The following is a 16666-nucleotide window of genomic DNA, read 5'->3' on the forward strand; positions in this document are numbered from 1 at the left end:
TACAAGTATTGGCAGAATAAATTCAGGAATATTAGCAGTCATTATTTTGAGGGTACAGATGAATTTTTTTATATTATTAAGAGTTTGGACTTTAGAATTAAGCAGCTCAGACTCCATTTCTTCATGTGTAAAATGAGAAAAATAGATCTTAAGCTAAAACTGTATCATTGTGATGAGTAAGTGAAATATATGTACTTGGAAAAACGTGGGGGCACGATGTAAGTACTATGAGGCAGCAACCACAGCACAACTAAAGACACTCACGAAAGGGGACTTCCAGAACTGCTTCAGAAAGTGGCAAGAACGATGGGATAAGTTTGTTAGAAATGAGGGGGAGTATTTTGAGGGGGATTGATGGCAATGTGTCCTTTACTGTAATAATTTTTTAAAATTTAAACATTCACCCTATTTTTTGATCACACCCTGTACACAGCATTTTTGAAAACCCTTTGTTTTTATTTTTTGGCTACATTCATTTCTATTATTTTCCATAACATAATAATATTGGTGTGTAGCAGGGTTTTTTTGTGTTTTTTTGAGCGTGTATTTGCATGCTACACAATTCAGATGCATGTTCTTTTTTGCTGATATAGTCATTGGGGCTGGTTCCAAAGACTACCCGATTATTTGACCTGATAATATCACTTTGACTAAGTATAGTTCTACAACGTAACTCTCTAAGTTTCAATTAAACTGATGTTCCAGTAGGGTATTCATTCTTCAGACCTCTGCCATAGCTCTTCTTCCATTTTAGTCTTTGTTTCAGCATTGCTTTATATGTTGCATATGCAACCTCCAGGTTTTACATCTTAGGAACTGCACAACTGGGACGAAGGGACGGGTGAAGGGCACAGGCTTTCTCGTATGCACAGCTAGGAAAATACTCTGCGATGAGGTTTATTCAAAAATATAAAATTTCCTCCAGAATCTCTCTTAGAACTCCCTAGAAAACCTCAAATTTTATTTTTCATTGTAAACTCAAACTTCTTCGCCAAATATGCAAACAGAAGGGTTACCGTCTGGAGCCTACAGGACGCCCCCCTGGGTTTGGGGGAGCCTGAATCGCTTTTGCAGCCCCCGAGCCGCCCCAGCGCGGGACTTTCGAGGGGAGTCCGGGGGCAGCTGTGGGGTCCCGCAGGGAGGCCGTGCGGGGTCCGGCGCCTGGGATTCGAGTCCCCTCGGGAAGCTGCAGGCGAGGGGCCGCATCCCCAGAACCCCAACCTGGGCGTTCACTGAGGCCTGGCAGGGAGGGGGTGCTCGCTGGCCCGCCCGCACAGGTGTCAGGCTGGTGGCGCCCCGGGTACGTGGGCGGGCGGGCGCGAGGGGCGGGAGTCGCCAGTGCGCGGGGGCTGGGGGCCCGAGGGGGAGGTTCCCGCGAGGTGGTGCTCGGCTCCTCCTCGCCGCTCAGGTTTCCTCTCCCCCCGCCCCCCGACCCCCCCGCAGGCTGCTCGCCGCGGCGCCGCCTCCCTCCTTCTTCCCCTGCGGGCGGCTGGGCCCATCCTGCGGCCTCTGCCCGCCTCGCCCCACCCGGGCCTCCACCCGCTTTCCCTCTCCTCTTCCCCTCGAGCCTTCCGAGGAGCCCGTAGCCGCGGGGCTCCGGGAAGATGGCGGCGGTGGCGGCGGGAGGCGGCATCGGCGAGGGGGGCGCGGGCCTGGGCGGCGCGGCGGGGTCGGAGCTGCGCGGGCCGGGCCCCTCCGCCGAGACGTGCGAGGACACCCGCGGCCCCGTTCCCGCCGCGCTGCACCCCGACGAGGTCGCCGCGCGGCTGCAGCGGATGCGCCGGGAGTTGAGTAACCGCAGGAAAATCCTGGTGAAAAACCTGCCCCAGGATAGCAGCTGCCAGGTACGGGGACGGGGCTGGGAAGCTACGGTCCCGGCGGGTGCCCGACGCCTTGGAGCGGTGGTGGTGGTGGGGGAAAGAGGTCGGTGCAGAGTTATGAGAACTGTCCGTCGCTTTTGCAAAGCCTTCCCCCACCCCGGTTTCTGAGCCTGAGGTCACGCTGCGAGTGTGGCAGATTGGGAAACTGAGGCTCCGAGAGGCGAGGCGGCTTGTCCAAGGTCACGGGTATCAGGGGTGGCTGCCTCCAAGTCCGGCCCTCTCTCCTTCCCCGATGGACCCTTGGGCGTATATGTTGGGGAAGAGATCGGGGAGTTGTAGGGGAAGAAGTAGGTGAAGGAGAGTGTAAGTGACCTGTGGAGTACAGATTTCGGGGGCCAGATCTTCGGCAGCGCCTTGAGAGGGGCGGAGGGTCCCGCCTGGGGTTCCCGGGACTTGGGTGTGCCATGGGGGGCGGGGTCACGGGAGAGCTGGGAGTGAGTTTTCCTGTGGCAGAAGCACTTGACCAAGTTTGTATGAAACAACTCTTGTCTCCTCAGTTTGTTAAGGCCCAAGAATAGAGAGGTTATCACAGCGCTTTGAGGAGCCTGGCAGCCGTCTTCTGCCATGTCAATTACTGGAGGATTTATTACTCAGTGAGTCCGAGGAAGCTTAAAGATAGGCTGCTTTGTGTCTTTGATTTAGATTAATTGATGTTTTAAGATTACAAACTCTACATATATCGGGGTGCCAAAAAAATGTATACAAGTGGACGCTTTGGTCAAGGGTTGCTCAAGCAGTAGTTCGCCATAATCAGAAGTGCCTGGATGGTAACCACTTTGAGCACCTCTTGTAATTGCAGAAGTCAAGCGTGACTTGTATTCATCTTTTGTTATCGGTATATGTTGAGTGTTACAATTTTAATAGTTTTCCTTTCTTAAAATGTGTATACTTTTTTTTTTGGCACCCTGTGTATTTAACTGTTTTTCTCCCCTTATTGCCAGTGTTACATGCTCATTTGTAGGAAAGCAAGAAAATACAGAGAAATACAAAGGGGTAAAAGTAGGTATCACCCATATTTCTGATACTTAAAGATAACCATTGTAAAAATGGGATATTATCCTTCTCTCCTTTTCTGTGTGTGTGTATATATATATGCATTTGTGTTTTACCAAAAAAAATGAGATCATTTCTTTGATTCTTCACGGTTTCTTAATTGTCTAGATATTCACGTGTATTTCACATAGAACTCGAATTTATATATTTTGTGTGGCTGGGGAGGGTAGGCTGTCCTGGTAGTTGCAGATTTGGACCAATATATGTAGTTTCTCCTGTACCAGGATGCATGGAATTGCAAGTGGGCTGGCTATTGGTAATTGCAGGCCAGTTTTAATATAAGATCCAGAAAATGAGACGAATGCCTCATTACTATGTAATTAGACCATCCATAGCCACTTACAATAAATGTGGACATAAAACTTCATAACCCATATGCATGAGGGATAATTTTGTTTCAAAAAGCAATATAAAAACGGCTCTGTCAGTATTGTACATGTATCTAACCCTTCTTTCAGTTCTATCATTGTGCACTTCCCATCAGGCAGGTAATGTTTTGTGATGTTATGTTTAAGAACACCTGCAATGGACTGATTTCATAGAAGCAATTTCCCCCTGCCCACACAAGTAGAGCAAGAAAGCTCAGAAAGAGGGAGGCTTAGAAAGGGCACATGACTTTTTTTTAAAGCAAATTGAAGAAATAGCAGCTCTGTGTGTAGATAATTTAGGAGAAGAGACATGGAGAAGTGTCTTGATTCTTTGTAGAATGTCAACTATTTTTTATCTCACTTCTTTGCATTAATTCTGAAAATATTTAAACCCAAAATTTTCTGTCTAGTCGTTCTTTGCTGCAGTATCTTGCTTATTTCCCTTCTCAAGAGACATGGAAAAAATATATCAAAAGGTCTAATAAAAGTTTTAATTACCTGGTATTCATGATGGAGAGAGGTTTTATGAGAATTACACTGATTTGTATTTTTGAGATATTTTTTTCTCTTAGGAATTTATGTTTAGCCTAAATCTTAGGATTCTCTCTAAGGTAGCAAGCATAAACTATGGAATAAACTTTGTATATGATCTGTATGTCTAGATGAGTCTTTTACAATAAAGTACCTTAAATTTTTATGTTAAGTTAAATTCTTATGCCATACTTTTTGAGAGCTGGAGTCTCATCTAAAAGCAAAAAAAAAAAAAAATTGTTAGGACCTAAAGACTAGTTTTCAGACTTATCCTAACATTTTTTTCTATAATTTCCATAATAAAATACTTTTAATATTTCCGATATGTAGTTTTAAAATCTAAACAGATCAATATTTGATTGCATATAACATTTTTTGAGAAGTGTTTATTTTTCCCATCATCTTCCATACTTGTACTTTTCCTAGTTTTCTGATTACAATCTATCAGTGGTCTGTATTACGTAAATGAGTAGAATAGACCAAAGTGTGCTAGTTTGTAACAATGAAAATACAGTCTTTTCTTCAGATTATTTAGATTCAGAATTGCTATTTTTATTGGTTCAATAAAGTTAACACTCCATCGACTTTTTCTTAAATTGTAATATTTTCATGAATATATTCTGTAAGGATTTTGGTATTTTATCTTTTAACAATTCTAATGTCTTTTTTTTTAGTGCTGCATTTTACTGTCAATTTACTAATGAAGGTTTAACTTTAATTTTATTTTGTGCCTTTTATCCATTATCACCTGGCTAAACTACATTTTTACTTGTTATGAAATGACTAATATGTTTAAAAAAAATTACTACTTTTTGTTCCGTTATTAAGTAATCAGCTATTTTAAATACTCAAATTCTTGTTCTTTTCTAGAAGAGTCTGTTTATTCATTCATTTATTTTAGAATTTCACATTAAGGATCAAAGCCATTCCTAATTCTGGTTCTCAAACTCTATGTAGTTAGGTCTCTAGAAAAGCTATGTTGGTAACTGATTAGTAGGAGCCCAATAATTTTTTTTAACATTTTGAAAACATGGGTATTTTCTTTGTTAAACAGAGTTTTCGTAAATCTTACTCAAATTTTGTTTAATTTTTGATATAACAGATTTACAATAGCATCTCACAACTTCTTTGGATTAGAAGGCACACTAAAAGTATTGTTTTTAAAGATACATATATTAAATACCTTGTAGAAATACTAGTCCCCCCAGAATGAACACCTTTATGCTAATGAGTTCTCAAAAGGTGTCTCATTGAGTAAGTACTGTGCTGTCAGTTAGGTGCTGTCTGGTCAACCTCCTCTGTGTTCTTGAATCCTCCTAACCCTCTGTGTTTTCATAGCCTCAACTCTAGTTCATATCCTTTTCATCTCTTAAAGAGACTACTACGAATTTTCTGTTTGTCACCTGCCCTCGTTATTATCCTGTCTCTTATGTTTTAGCCCATCCTGCTTACTGCTTCTCTTGAGAGCTTCCCAAAGCACAAATCTGATGTCGCTCTCTTACTTTAAAAACAAACAAAAAGAACTTTTCACTCCACATTTCCAGCACTGTTTCTCAAACTTTTCCTCAAATTGTTCATCCGTGTGTCTCTTTTCTTCAAATTGTAAGGAATAGGGAACCTGAATTGGCTTTCTGCAAGAGTGACGTTGCTTTGAAACTTCATGTTCTGAAAAGTTCATATTAATTTATGTTTTAGTAAAATTGGATTTAATATAAAAACAGTGACTTAAACTTGTTTAACTCCCGTCCAAATTTTTTTTCGTAAACTTGATGCTTATGAAAGATACACCATATTTATCCTATGATTTATTTTTTTTTTATACTCCTATATTACCAGGAAGTACTCAAACCTCAATTTGAACAGCAAGACGTGAAAGGATAGGAATCTAAGACTGGGCATTTTGTCACTTGGCCCCTACCTACATTTTTAGTCTCATTTCTTATTAGTCCCTGTGTTGGATTCTACAGTAGTTTTTTATCAAGATACGTAGATCCCCAAGTCCTTCCTACCACTGTGATTTGGATATTTATAGTTATATCTTTGAATGTTAGTGTTTTGGAATGTAATTATAGTGATTAGTTTATTGTGAATAATAATTATAATTACTATAATTATTTATAGTGAATAATAACAATGTTGTGAACACTGGTTCTTATTCAGAATAGCCATGGTACATGTGTGTGAATAGTCTTTTGTAACTCTGAATTTAGAATTTAGGTTAGTTAAGGTAATGCCCTAATATGTGTTTTTGATTGCATTTCCATAAATTGTTTACTTTTTATGGTTAATCTTGTTCTGTTTCAATAGCATTGCTGTTGGGGTTTCAAAATAGAGACAACAGTGGCATTTATTTCTAGATCTCTTGAGTTCACTCAGTTTTTTTCTTACATGTATGGGTGTACATGTGTTTTGTTTTCGTTGTGTTTATTTTAAAATCTGATAGAGATTTTATTGTGTAATTAGAAAAAAATGTGAAGTGCATGGAGCTAACAGCCAAGATCAGTAATAGAAGAAACATTCTTTTGTCTCACTTTGTGTATTATTAACTTGCACTTCAAAGTACTCTGGTATAGTAGTTAATTGAGAAGCTGGATAGTTAATTCACAGAGGCCCATTTGAAAGTATAGTATTATCAACCAAGCACTTTTTAGAATAACAAACCACCAAATGTACGAAACTGGTTGGTTTTCTTTTAAAAAGCTACTTATTCCCATTTTGCTTTTACATTAGTCAAAAACCAATAGAATTTTCTCACCTGCTTTGTGGTCTTTAACTGTGGGATTTAAAGATATACATTATTTATTTTCTCTAACAATAGACTCAGTAATTATTGCCTCTTCTTAAAGTAAGTCTATTATTTACCACTTTTCTTGACAATCTTGGGATGTTTTCACATTTTTAAATTGTTCTTCTTTTTCACCGAGAAAGCCATTTTGCTTACTTCCAAAATTTACTTCTCTTCGTATAGTTTATACTACTTAAAACTTATCTATACATTTTCTTTTCTAATGTAGTTAATCAGAGTTGAATTATGGGTTCTATTTTTCATGTGTTTTTTTTTATCCTATTTACGTTGTAATTTCTGCAACACCACTTGCTCCGCAAGTTCTTAATCTTGGCAAAAATTCTTCAAGTGTTTCAGCCATGCTTGTTCTCTGCTCTGAATACATATTCTAGAAGAGGAGTACTTTGTGGCTGGCATTACAATGGCTGGATGTTAACAAGCTGTCCAAAGTAGTCTCAGGTAATTTATAGACCATTTCCTAATTAATGATGGGTTATGCTTACAAATTATTTTTTGGACCTGCAACACGTTTTCCCATAGGAAGAATATGGTAGGTGGCATTTAGTTTTGCCAGCTAGCATTTTAACATCTATTTAGGCTATGTTGCTGCTGAAGTGTACAATGGCATCTAATCAGCTTTGTGCAGGAGAGACTTTCCCAGTTTCAAATCGTTGATGGGTGCACCTGTGTCTTATGTCAGAGGCTCCAGAAGGAGCTGTATTTAGGGGAATTGCTCTTTAAATAAAGAAGATTCAGAAGATCAAGGAAGCATTAAATGAGATCAACTGATGGATGGCTGTTCTGCAAAAGGGGTCTGTCTCACTAACCCCCTGAATTTTGCCCCTTAATTCTTCTTATCTCCTCTACCTTATAACTAGTGGCCCTTAGGGGCTTCCAGGGCTTATTATTTTTTTTTGTGTGTGTGAGTAAAAAGCCTTATACTTAGCGGTACTTAGCCCACTGAAGAAGGCAAATGAAGGCGTGTAAATAAAGGAAACCAAAATTATCTAAATTAAGGATTCTAAGATTGCTTATGAGGGGCCCTGGCTCTGTTTGTATTTTGTTTGCCTAAAGCGGCAATTGCTGTGCACTAAGGGGACCGAGTGCACTAAGAGGGAAGATCAGACTGCATAGAAATCTGTATTTTGGCTCCTGCTCCTCAGCAGAGGGTCGTCCTTGCTTGCTGTGCTGGATATCTTGCATTTGTTCTCCAGCTCTGTCTCTATCTACCCTTCTCACCTGCTCTGTGTCCTGGGAGGCTAACCTGTGCTGGGAATTGCATTAGCAAGGCTTTCTCGTCCTCTGGTTTCTGGTTGCATTTGGCCAGAGCCACTAAGTGGGTGATCAAAGGGCGGAGGAGAGAGAGAGTGGAGCCTTGGTTCACCCAGCTCCCTCTCAACCAGGTTTCTGTGGCTTGGCTATTTCCTCTTTCAAAGGTGAGTTTCTTTCTAGTCGTGCTCTCCATGCACCTAAGCTCTCTGGGTTGTTGTAATCATTCCCCTTGCCTCCTTAGGCCTAAGGGTTATGGGGGATTGTTGCCAGCCATAGGATTTCTTTAAATTTTTATAGATAGGCTCTTTAAAAAATTGTCTCCAATTACTTAGTTTTTGAGGGTGCCGTCTTTTTCTTGCTGAGACCGATCAAGTCTCCAGTCTTCCTCTTGTTTTTCCTACTAGCACCCAGATTTTCCTGTGAGGACCTACCCCTCTGTCGTTATTTAGCAACTAGATGGTTTGGGCGGCTTTGATCTTTCTCCCCATCGGAAGGAGTGACAAACCAACAAACAGAATTTTTCCCTTTGCCAGGTTAAGAGATGGGCAATAGCCTGAACCTAAGCCAGTCAGCACGTGGTAGTCCCCTGGCCATACTGCTTGTTTCAATCTGGTATAACAGAGCAGCCTAGGACTTCCATTTGGCTGTTAGAGTAAGTGATTCTTTCTTCCCACTGGATACGAATGCAGAGACATATCGCCCTGGTTGCAGCTGACCATCTGAGGACAGGGTGGACATCCAGAGGAGGACTCACCTGGGGGGTGGGAAAAGTAGGGGAGCTTAGATGGAGCCATGATCAAACTATATCTGAAACTTGACCTGCCTCTGCATTTCCTAGTTCTGCAAGCCACTCAACTCCCTTTATTGTTTCATTAATTTCAAGTTGGGTTTTATGCTACTACCAACCAACAGTATCCTAACTAATACAGAATTTTAATTAAACAGATGTCAATATTGGAAAGGATGGTAGACTACACATTTCATTTAACCCTTTTGCTAAATACATGAATCCAATTTACAGAGTCCTCACCACATGAATTCTTGCACATTTTAACACCTTCAGTTTCTAAGAAGTGACTGCTTTGTAAGGTATCCTCCTCCATCTTTCATTGTTGTAAACGTCTTATTTGTATTGAATATATACAATTGACTTCCCAGACATGTTGACATTGTGATTCAGTTTCTCCCCTCTAGTGATAATAGACATTTTATGGTTGTTTCTTTTCTACCTTACAACTTCAGTTCCTTCAAGGCACTGGTTTTTAGGACACAGCCCAAGTTTCCTCACCGTCTTATTTGTTTTTCTCTGAACACACACCATTACCACTTTGTCATTGACTCCCTTTAAATGTGGCACCCCAAATTGAGCATGGTTATCTAGTTCAGATCTCCCTCTGCTAGAACAAATTGCCTTCCTCTGGATAACTATAATAAAAACAACAACCTTTGTTTATTAGGTACCTACTCTTGCCAGGCTCTGTATGTCGTATTTTGTTGACATTATATTTAATCCTGATTTCAAGGTTATAAGGTCAGAATTTTTTTAATCCCGTTTTATTGATAGGGAAACAGGGGCAAAACTAATATCAAGCAATTTGCCCAAGGTCATTCAGCTAATTAGTGGTCTAGTGGAGAAGAACTAATATCTGTTTGATTCCAGAGCTCGTATTCTTATCCCACAATGTATTATAATTGTCATTCCCCGCCACACACACTGGATTGTGTTTCAAAGGACAGGGATCATATGATATTTACCTTTGTATCACCGATGTTAAACCTAGAACCTGACATGCTGTTCCAAAGGAAATTTAAAACAGAAGGAGATACCCACCTACTTTGTTCTGACATGCTATACTTACATTAATATGTCTGACACAGGGCAAGCTTTTGGGATTGGTTTGTAAAATGAACAAACTTTGCATTGTAAGACTGTTCTTTTTTGGCAGTGAAGGTACTCCATTCACTTACAATTATTCAGTCAGTCAACTGTTTATGGCTTATGGGTAAGTGGAAAGCTGTAAACCCTCTCTCTCCAGAAAAGTGCTAATATTCATAGGCACACAAAAATTTGCATGCACATGACTACTTACAACTCTTCTGTAAGTCTGAGTATGTTCAGAGAAATGCATCATTATTTAAGAAGTGGACACAGGAGCCAGCTTAAAGAAGCCCCCAGTGCCCAAATGTAAAACAATTTAGGCATCAAAATAAATATTTACAGTAACAGAGTATAACCCACTGAACAACATGTTTTAGATTTGTCTCATTGTTGGTAAAGTTAACTTGGGTCACTTTGATTAACTTTTATTAAAGTATCTGCCAGGCTTCTCCATGCAAAGTTTTTCCCTTTGTAATTAATAAGGATTTTGAGGGGAGATACTTTAATTAAGACTGTAAATATTCTATTCCCCTTCAAGGGTTCACTTTATGCAATTATTTATATCAGAAATAGGCTCATGGTTTCCTATGTTGTTCAGTGGGTTATACTCTGTTGTTGTAAATATTTCTGGTGAGGTCTCTCTTCCTGGCTTGCAGACGGCCACCTTCTCACTATGTCCTCATATGACCTTTCCTTAGCGCCTGTGCACATGGTGGTGGGGGGTTGGTGAGGCACACAGCAGAGAGAGAATTTTCTGGTGTCTTTTCTTATAAAGACAGTAAACTGGTACTTTTTCGTGTGTGTGTGTGTGTGTGTGTGTGTGTATGTGTGTGTGTGTTTAAAACTTTTCTAATAAATGTTTGTTACCACCTGAATGCTAGCAAGGCATTGGAATTCATTGAATTTGTGTAAGCCTGTATCTGTATGCATAGTTTTTGCCTCTCTTCCTGCTTCTCCCTCCCACCCAGCCCCACTCCACCCCACCCTCCTGGCCCCAGCTACTCAGTTTTTCTGTGTCCTCACCCACTGCAGTGATTATCTGCTCCTAGTTCACAGCCTACCTTTATTTCCTGAACTTTGGATCTTTTATTATCTGCAAGTCACTGTTTGCTTTTGGTTCCACATTAGTCTCCATTTCTCTGACTTTCTACCTTATGGGTTTTTTTTGCCACCTGATCTAGAGATGAAGTAATGGCAATAAACAAGAACATGTGAATCTGGGATGGTTTCAGTTTTGAAATAATCTCAGACTTACAGAAGAGTTGTAAGTATAGTCATGTGCCCCTGAAGGATGGGGTATGTTCAGAGAAATGCATCATTAGGTGATTTTGTCACTGCAAACATCACTGAGTGCACTTACACAAACCTAGATGGTATAGCCGACTACACACCTAGGCTGTGTGGTGTAGCCTATTGCTCCTAGGCTACAAGCCTGTACAGCGCATGACTGTGCTAAACACGAGATTAAATCAAGTGCAAGAGAAAACGATGCAATCAAGAGACATGATGAACATGAGGTGTATGATGCTGTTGCCACATATGGTTTTATGGCGGGTTTCTTTTATAAGTAGAAAGAGTACATTCTAAAATAACGATAAAAAGGATAGTAAATAACCAGTAACATGGTCGTTTATTATCATGTGTTATGTACTGTGCATAACGGAATGTGCTCTTCTTTTATACAACTGGCAGCGCAGTAGGTTTGTTTTCACTAGCATCACCACAAACACATGAGTAATGAGTTGCTCTGTGACGTTAGATGGCTACGTCAGTAGAGACAGGAATTCTGCAGCTCCATTATAATCGTATGGGACCACTGTTGGATACGTGGTCCGTCATTGACTCAAACGTTGTTAGACAGCACATGACTGTACAGTACGAATAACTTTTTTTCCTGAGCGGTTTGAGAGTGAGTGCTGACTGATACTCTGCCACCCTGAGGAGTGCGTATTTTCTGCAAATTTGGACTTTCTTCCACATAACCACATTACTATCATCAAAGTCAAAATACTGCCATCTAACCCTCAGACTGTGTTTAAGTTTTGCCAGTTGTCCCATTAATGTCTTTTATAGTGAAAGGATCCAGTTCAGAATCACGTGTTGCACTTTGTTGTCATGGCTCTTTAGTCTTCTTCAATCTGGAATAACGAACGCCTCAGTTTTTCCTTGACTTTTATGACCTTGACCCTTTTGAAGATTCCAGGCCACTTCCTTTGTAGAATGTCCTTCAGGTTGGTTTTGTCTGATGTTTCCTCATATTAGATGCAAGTTGTGTATCCTTGGCAGGAGTATCACAGGGTGGTGCATGTTTTAGATTTGTCTTATTGTCAGTAAAGTTAACTTTGGTCACTTTGATTAACTTTTATTAAATTATCTGCCAGGCTTCTCCATGCAAAGTTTTTCCCTTTGTAATTAATAAGGATTTTGAGGGGAGATACTTTAACTAAGACTGTAAATATTCTATTCCCCTTCAAGGGTTCAATTTATGCAATTATTTATATCAAAAACAGGCTCATGGTTTCCCACGTTATTCAATGGGTTATACTCTGTTACTGTATATATTTATTTTGATGCCTAAATTGTTTTACATTTGGGCACTGGGGGCTTCTTCAAGCTGGCTCCTGTGTCCACATCTTAAATAAACTTTTTATTTTGGCATAATTTTAGATTTATCGAAAAAGTTACAAAGATAGTATACATAAAGTTCCCATATACGAGTATATTCTCTAGCTTTCTCTGCTAAGAGGACCTGAGAGCAGTGACATCTCAATGGCAGTGAGTACGTCTAACTCCCAGCTCTTCGCATTTGAACAGCATATTCCCCTAAAAGAAACTAGGCACTGTAATAGTCATCTGGGGCTGTCATAACAAAAGACCGTAGATTGGGCGGCTTAAACAACAGAAACTTATTTTCTCACAATTCTGGAAGATAGAATTCTAAGATCAAGGTTCTAGCTGATTTGGTTTCTGGTGAGGTCGCTCTTTCTGGCTTGCAGACGGCCACCTTCTCACTATGTCCTCACATGGCCTTTCCTTGGGGCCTGTGCACATGGGGGTGGGGGTTGGTGAGGCACACAGCAGAGAGAGCGTTTTCTGGTGTCTTGTCTTATAAACACAATAATTCTATCTAATCAGGGCTCTACCCTTATGACCTCATTTAATTACTTCCATAGAGTCCCCATCTTCAAATACAGCCACACTGGCAGTCAGGGCTTCAACATACTGAGGTCTGACATTTAAGTTCGTGAACTCATCCTAGAAAGGTGCTACCTACCTCATTGCTGAATATCACTACGGTCACCTTCAAAGTACTGGTCACCTTCGAAGTACTCCCCTTGGGAAGCTATCCACCAATGCCAGCACCTAGTCGACCCTTCAGGGCAATTTTGGAACTCTTTCTGGAATGACCATCAGAGCTGTCATCGTATTACCCTTGGTGCCCTGAATGTCAACAAAATGTCTTCTTTTCAGTATTCCTTTATCTTTGGGTAAAGAAAGAAGTCACTGGGGGCCAGATCAGGTGAGTAGGGAGGGTGTTCCGATACAGTTATTTGTTTACTGGCTAAAAACTCCCTCACAGACAGTGCCGTGTGAGCTGGTACATTGTCGTGATGCAAGAGCCATGAATTATTGTTGAAAAGTTCAGGTCGTTTTCATCTAACTTTTCACACAGCCTTTTCAGCACTTCCAAATAGTAAACTTGGTTAACTGTTTGTCCAGTTGGTACAAATTTATAATGAATAATTCATCTGATATCAAAAAAGGTTAGGAACATAGTTTTGACTCTGGATTTGGACTGACAGAACTTTTTTGGTCGTGGAGAATTGGCTGACTTCCATTGTGCACTTTGATGCTTTGTTTCAGGTCCTATTGGTACACCCATGTTTCATGACCAGTGATAGATAGATAGCATGGCCCACAACATCATCTTGCTTCTCCAAAAGACCTTGGCAAACTTCGACTTTCCTTTGCTTTTGTTCATCAGTGAGCTCCTTTGGGACCATTTTTGCACACACCTTTCCCATGGTAAGATTTTCAGTTAAGATTTTCCTAACTGTTTCTCTTTTGAGAAACAGTTACTGAGAAACAGTTACTTGGATTATTCTGCTTCTCACAGTCAGCTGATGATTTTGATGCACAATTCGATGAATTTTTGCAATGTTTTCATCGGTTTTGCTCGTTACTGGCCGCCCTGACCTGTCTTCATCAGTGATGCATCCTTTCCCTCAGAAAAACATTTAATCCATTTGTACACTGCCGTTTTCTTCATGGCATTATCCCCATAAACTTGAACTAACATGGCCTGATATCACTTCCACTCTTGCCAAGTTTGAATGTTTGTTCGTTTGTCTAATTCACGCTCAGCCATTCTCGTGGCAGCACCCAAGAACATGCAACGACACTAATGAACTCCACTCAGCAAGACACCGCCACACGTCGACACAAACACAGCTGTGAGACACTGATATACCAAGGTTATGAAAGCTTCCCGAGCTGTTTGTGCTGTGCTGCCAGTGTAAGCGCATGGTGGCAAGTTCGCGAACTCAATTGTTAGACCTCGTATAAATGTAATGTATATATTTTAAATAAATGTATATTGATTATATAAATGTAATAAGTCTCCCATCACCAGTGCAGATGCCCGCCCCCTCCCCCATGCAGATGCCCACCTCATGCAACGTAAGCTCCATACTCCTGTACTTGGCTGCTCCACTGGCCAGAAGGCCTTCACACCTCGCCTGAGTCCTGACAGTCTGTTCTGCGTTTTCATTCTGTGCAGATGTTCTCCTCACTTTGAGTTCTGAAACCTGAAATACTAAATAATATTTTTTGTGTAAAGTATGTATACGGGTACAGTAAACGATATCTATTCTTAGTGGTAGTTTGTGGGAGACAGAATTTTTAAAATGTCTCCCAAGATTTCTAATCCAGGGAACTGTAAATGTGACAAGGTCTGACATGTGTCATTGTTACGGTACATGACAAAAAGGGGGTTTTGCAGATGTCATTTAGGTGACTAATCAGTTGACTTTGGAGGTACCAAAGGGAGATTATACAGGTGGGCCGAATCTAATCCTCCTAGCCCTTTAAAAGCAGAGAGTTTTGTTGGGCTGGTAGCAAAAGAAGTCAGACGATTTGAAGCACAAGAAAGATTTGATGCAGTGATGCTGGGTTTGAAGATGGAGTGGCGACATACAAAACATCTAGGAGCTGAGAGGGGCCCCCAGCTGACAGCCAGCAAGAAAACAGGGACTTCAGTCCTACAACTATAAAAGACTGAATTCTAAATACCTCACTGAATGGAAGTGCTTTTTTCCTGAGAGCCTCTAGAAAGGGTGCAGCCTGCCCAAAACCTTGATTTTAGCCTTGAGAGACCCTAAGCAGAGAACCCCTTTGAGCCTACCTGCACTTTTGGCCTACAGATCTGAGAGATAATAAATGGGTGTTGTTTTAAACAGTTTAATTGTTGCATAGCAGTAGAAAACTAAAACTGTAGTATAGCCGGGTGATATTTGAAGGAAAAAAACATTCTGCATGTCGGAGAAGAAGAGATCATGATTTACATATGGTTATTCATCGGAAGGGACGATTATGTAAGTTACCTCCTGGGGCTTGAAGTGCTCTTCCTGGGGACATCTGTAAGCTAAAACTACTCAAGGAGACCTCTTACTGCTAAATATATAATGTCAACTAATTTGAGGTATGTAAATATTTTAAAGAAGTGAGCTGTGTTTTAGGTTAGTGTAAAGAAAGTGTGTTTTCAATAGTTTTCTTTTTGATCACCTTAAACATACTGGTTTATGTTAAGACTGTAAAATTCATCTCAGAAAAAAATCCTGCATTACAGTTCATAAAGGCAATCTGTGAAAACACATCCCAATGCCTTTAACAAGTATTGGAGGTCTGCTTTTTGCTAGATGTTGTGCTACATATTGGAGAGCTGTTTATGAACAAGGCAGATGTGTGCTATTTGCTGTAGCTAAGCCTACAATCTAATGAACATACAAGTATATAAGCAGTTAGAACAGATGATAGGTGCTGTAAGTGTTGTGATGGGGAAGTGAAAAATGCTGTTCAAGCACAAGGGAAAAGTATCCATGCTGCAGAGATTCAGAAAGTCTCCTTAAAGAAACTCATCTAAGCTGAGACCAGGGGAGAGAGAAGATAGCTAGGAGAAGGGTGGGGCAAAGAAAGGTATAGGATATTCGTGGCAGTAGTAATGAGACATACCAAATCCTAAAGACAAGAAAAAGGATGGCCAAAAACTAATTCACTGTGGCTGAAGCGTAGAATTTGAGAGGGATAGTGGTTCAGTACAAGGCTAGTACACTGAGCAGGACTGGACGATTGTAAGTTTCAAAGCCATATTAGGGAGTTTGGATTTCATTTTAAGGAAACGGAGGATTCATTGACATATTTAAACAAGCGAATGATGCAGTTAGATGTCTAGCTGTCAAAAGAGAAATTATGTTGTTTTTATCTCCCAAACTGTATTCTTACTGTGATCCCCATTCTAAGGTTTGGAGGTCAGTGATTTCAATAAGCTTTAGGGATGTGATTGGAATGAGCACGCCATAGATTTTATTGGTGATATTGAAGATGTATAGCACAGTAGTTCATTGTATTTGCTCTATAGTCCGTTGCCCTGGGTTTGAATCGCAGATCCATCAAATACTGTCTGTGCAAGCCACTTAACTTTTCTCAGCCTCAATGTCCTAAACTTTAAAATCTGGATATTAAAATTCACCTTTGAAATCCAGCTCATCAGGTAGTTAGGATTAAAAGAGATAATGCCTATATAGTGTCTGGGATAAAATAAGCACCCAGTAAAATTATTATTATTATACTGCTAATAAAACCGAAAGTTTAATCATTTTTTAGGCAAAGTCAGACTGTT

General features: G+C 40.4%; 1 protein-coding gene across 1 annotated transcript in view; it reads left to right on the top strand.

The window, feature by feature from the left end:
* The first annotated feature begins 982 nt into the window (after window positions 1–982).
* RAVER2 (ribonucleoprotein, PTB binding 2) overlaps window positions 983–16666 on the top strand; it is a 74569-nt gene continuing 58885 nt past the window's right edge. The window contains 3 exon segments of the mRNA XM_019731648.2: window positions 983–1466; window positions 1469–1516; window positions 1519–1844. Coding sequence (XP_019587207.2) covers window positions 998–1466; window positions 1469–1516; window positions 1519–1844 — 843 coding nt within the window. The 5' untranslated portion in view covers window positions 983–997.

The sequence above is a fragment of the Rhinolophus sinicus genome, linkage group LG06 (genome assembly GCF_036562045.2).
Source record: "Rhinolophus sinicus isolate RSC01 linkage group LG06, ASM3656204v1, whole genome shotgun sequence".
Classification (NCBI taxonomy): domain Eukaryota; kingdom Metazoa; phylum Chordata; class Mammalia; order Chiroptera; family Rhinolophidae; genus Rhinolophus; species Rhinolophus sinicus.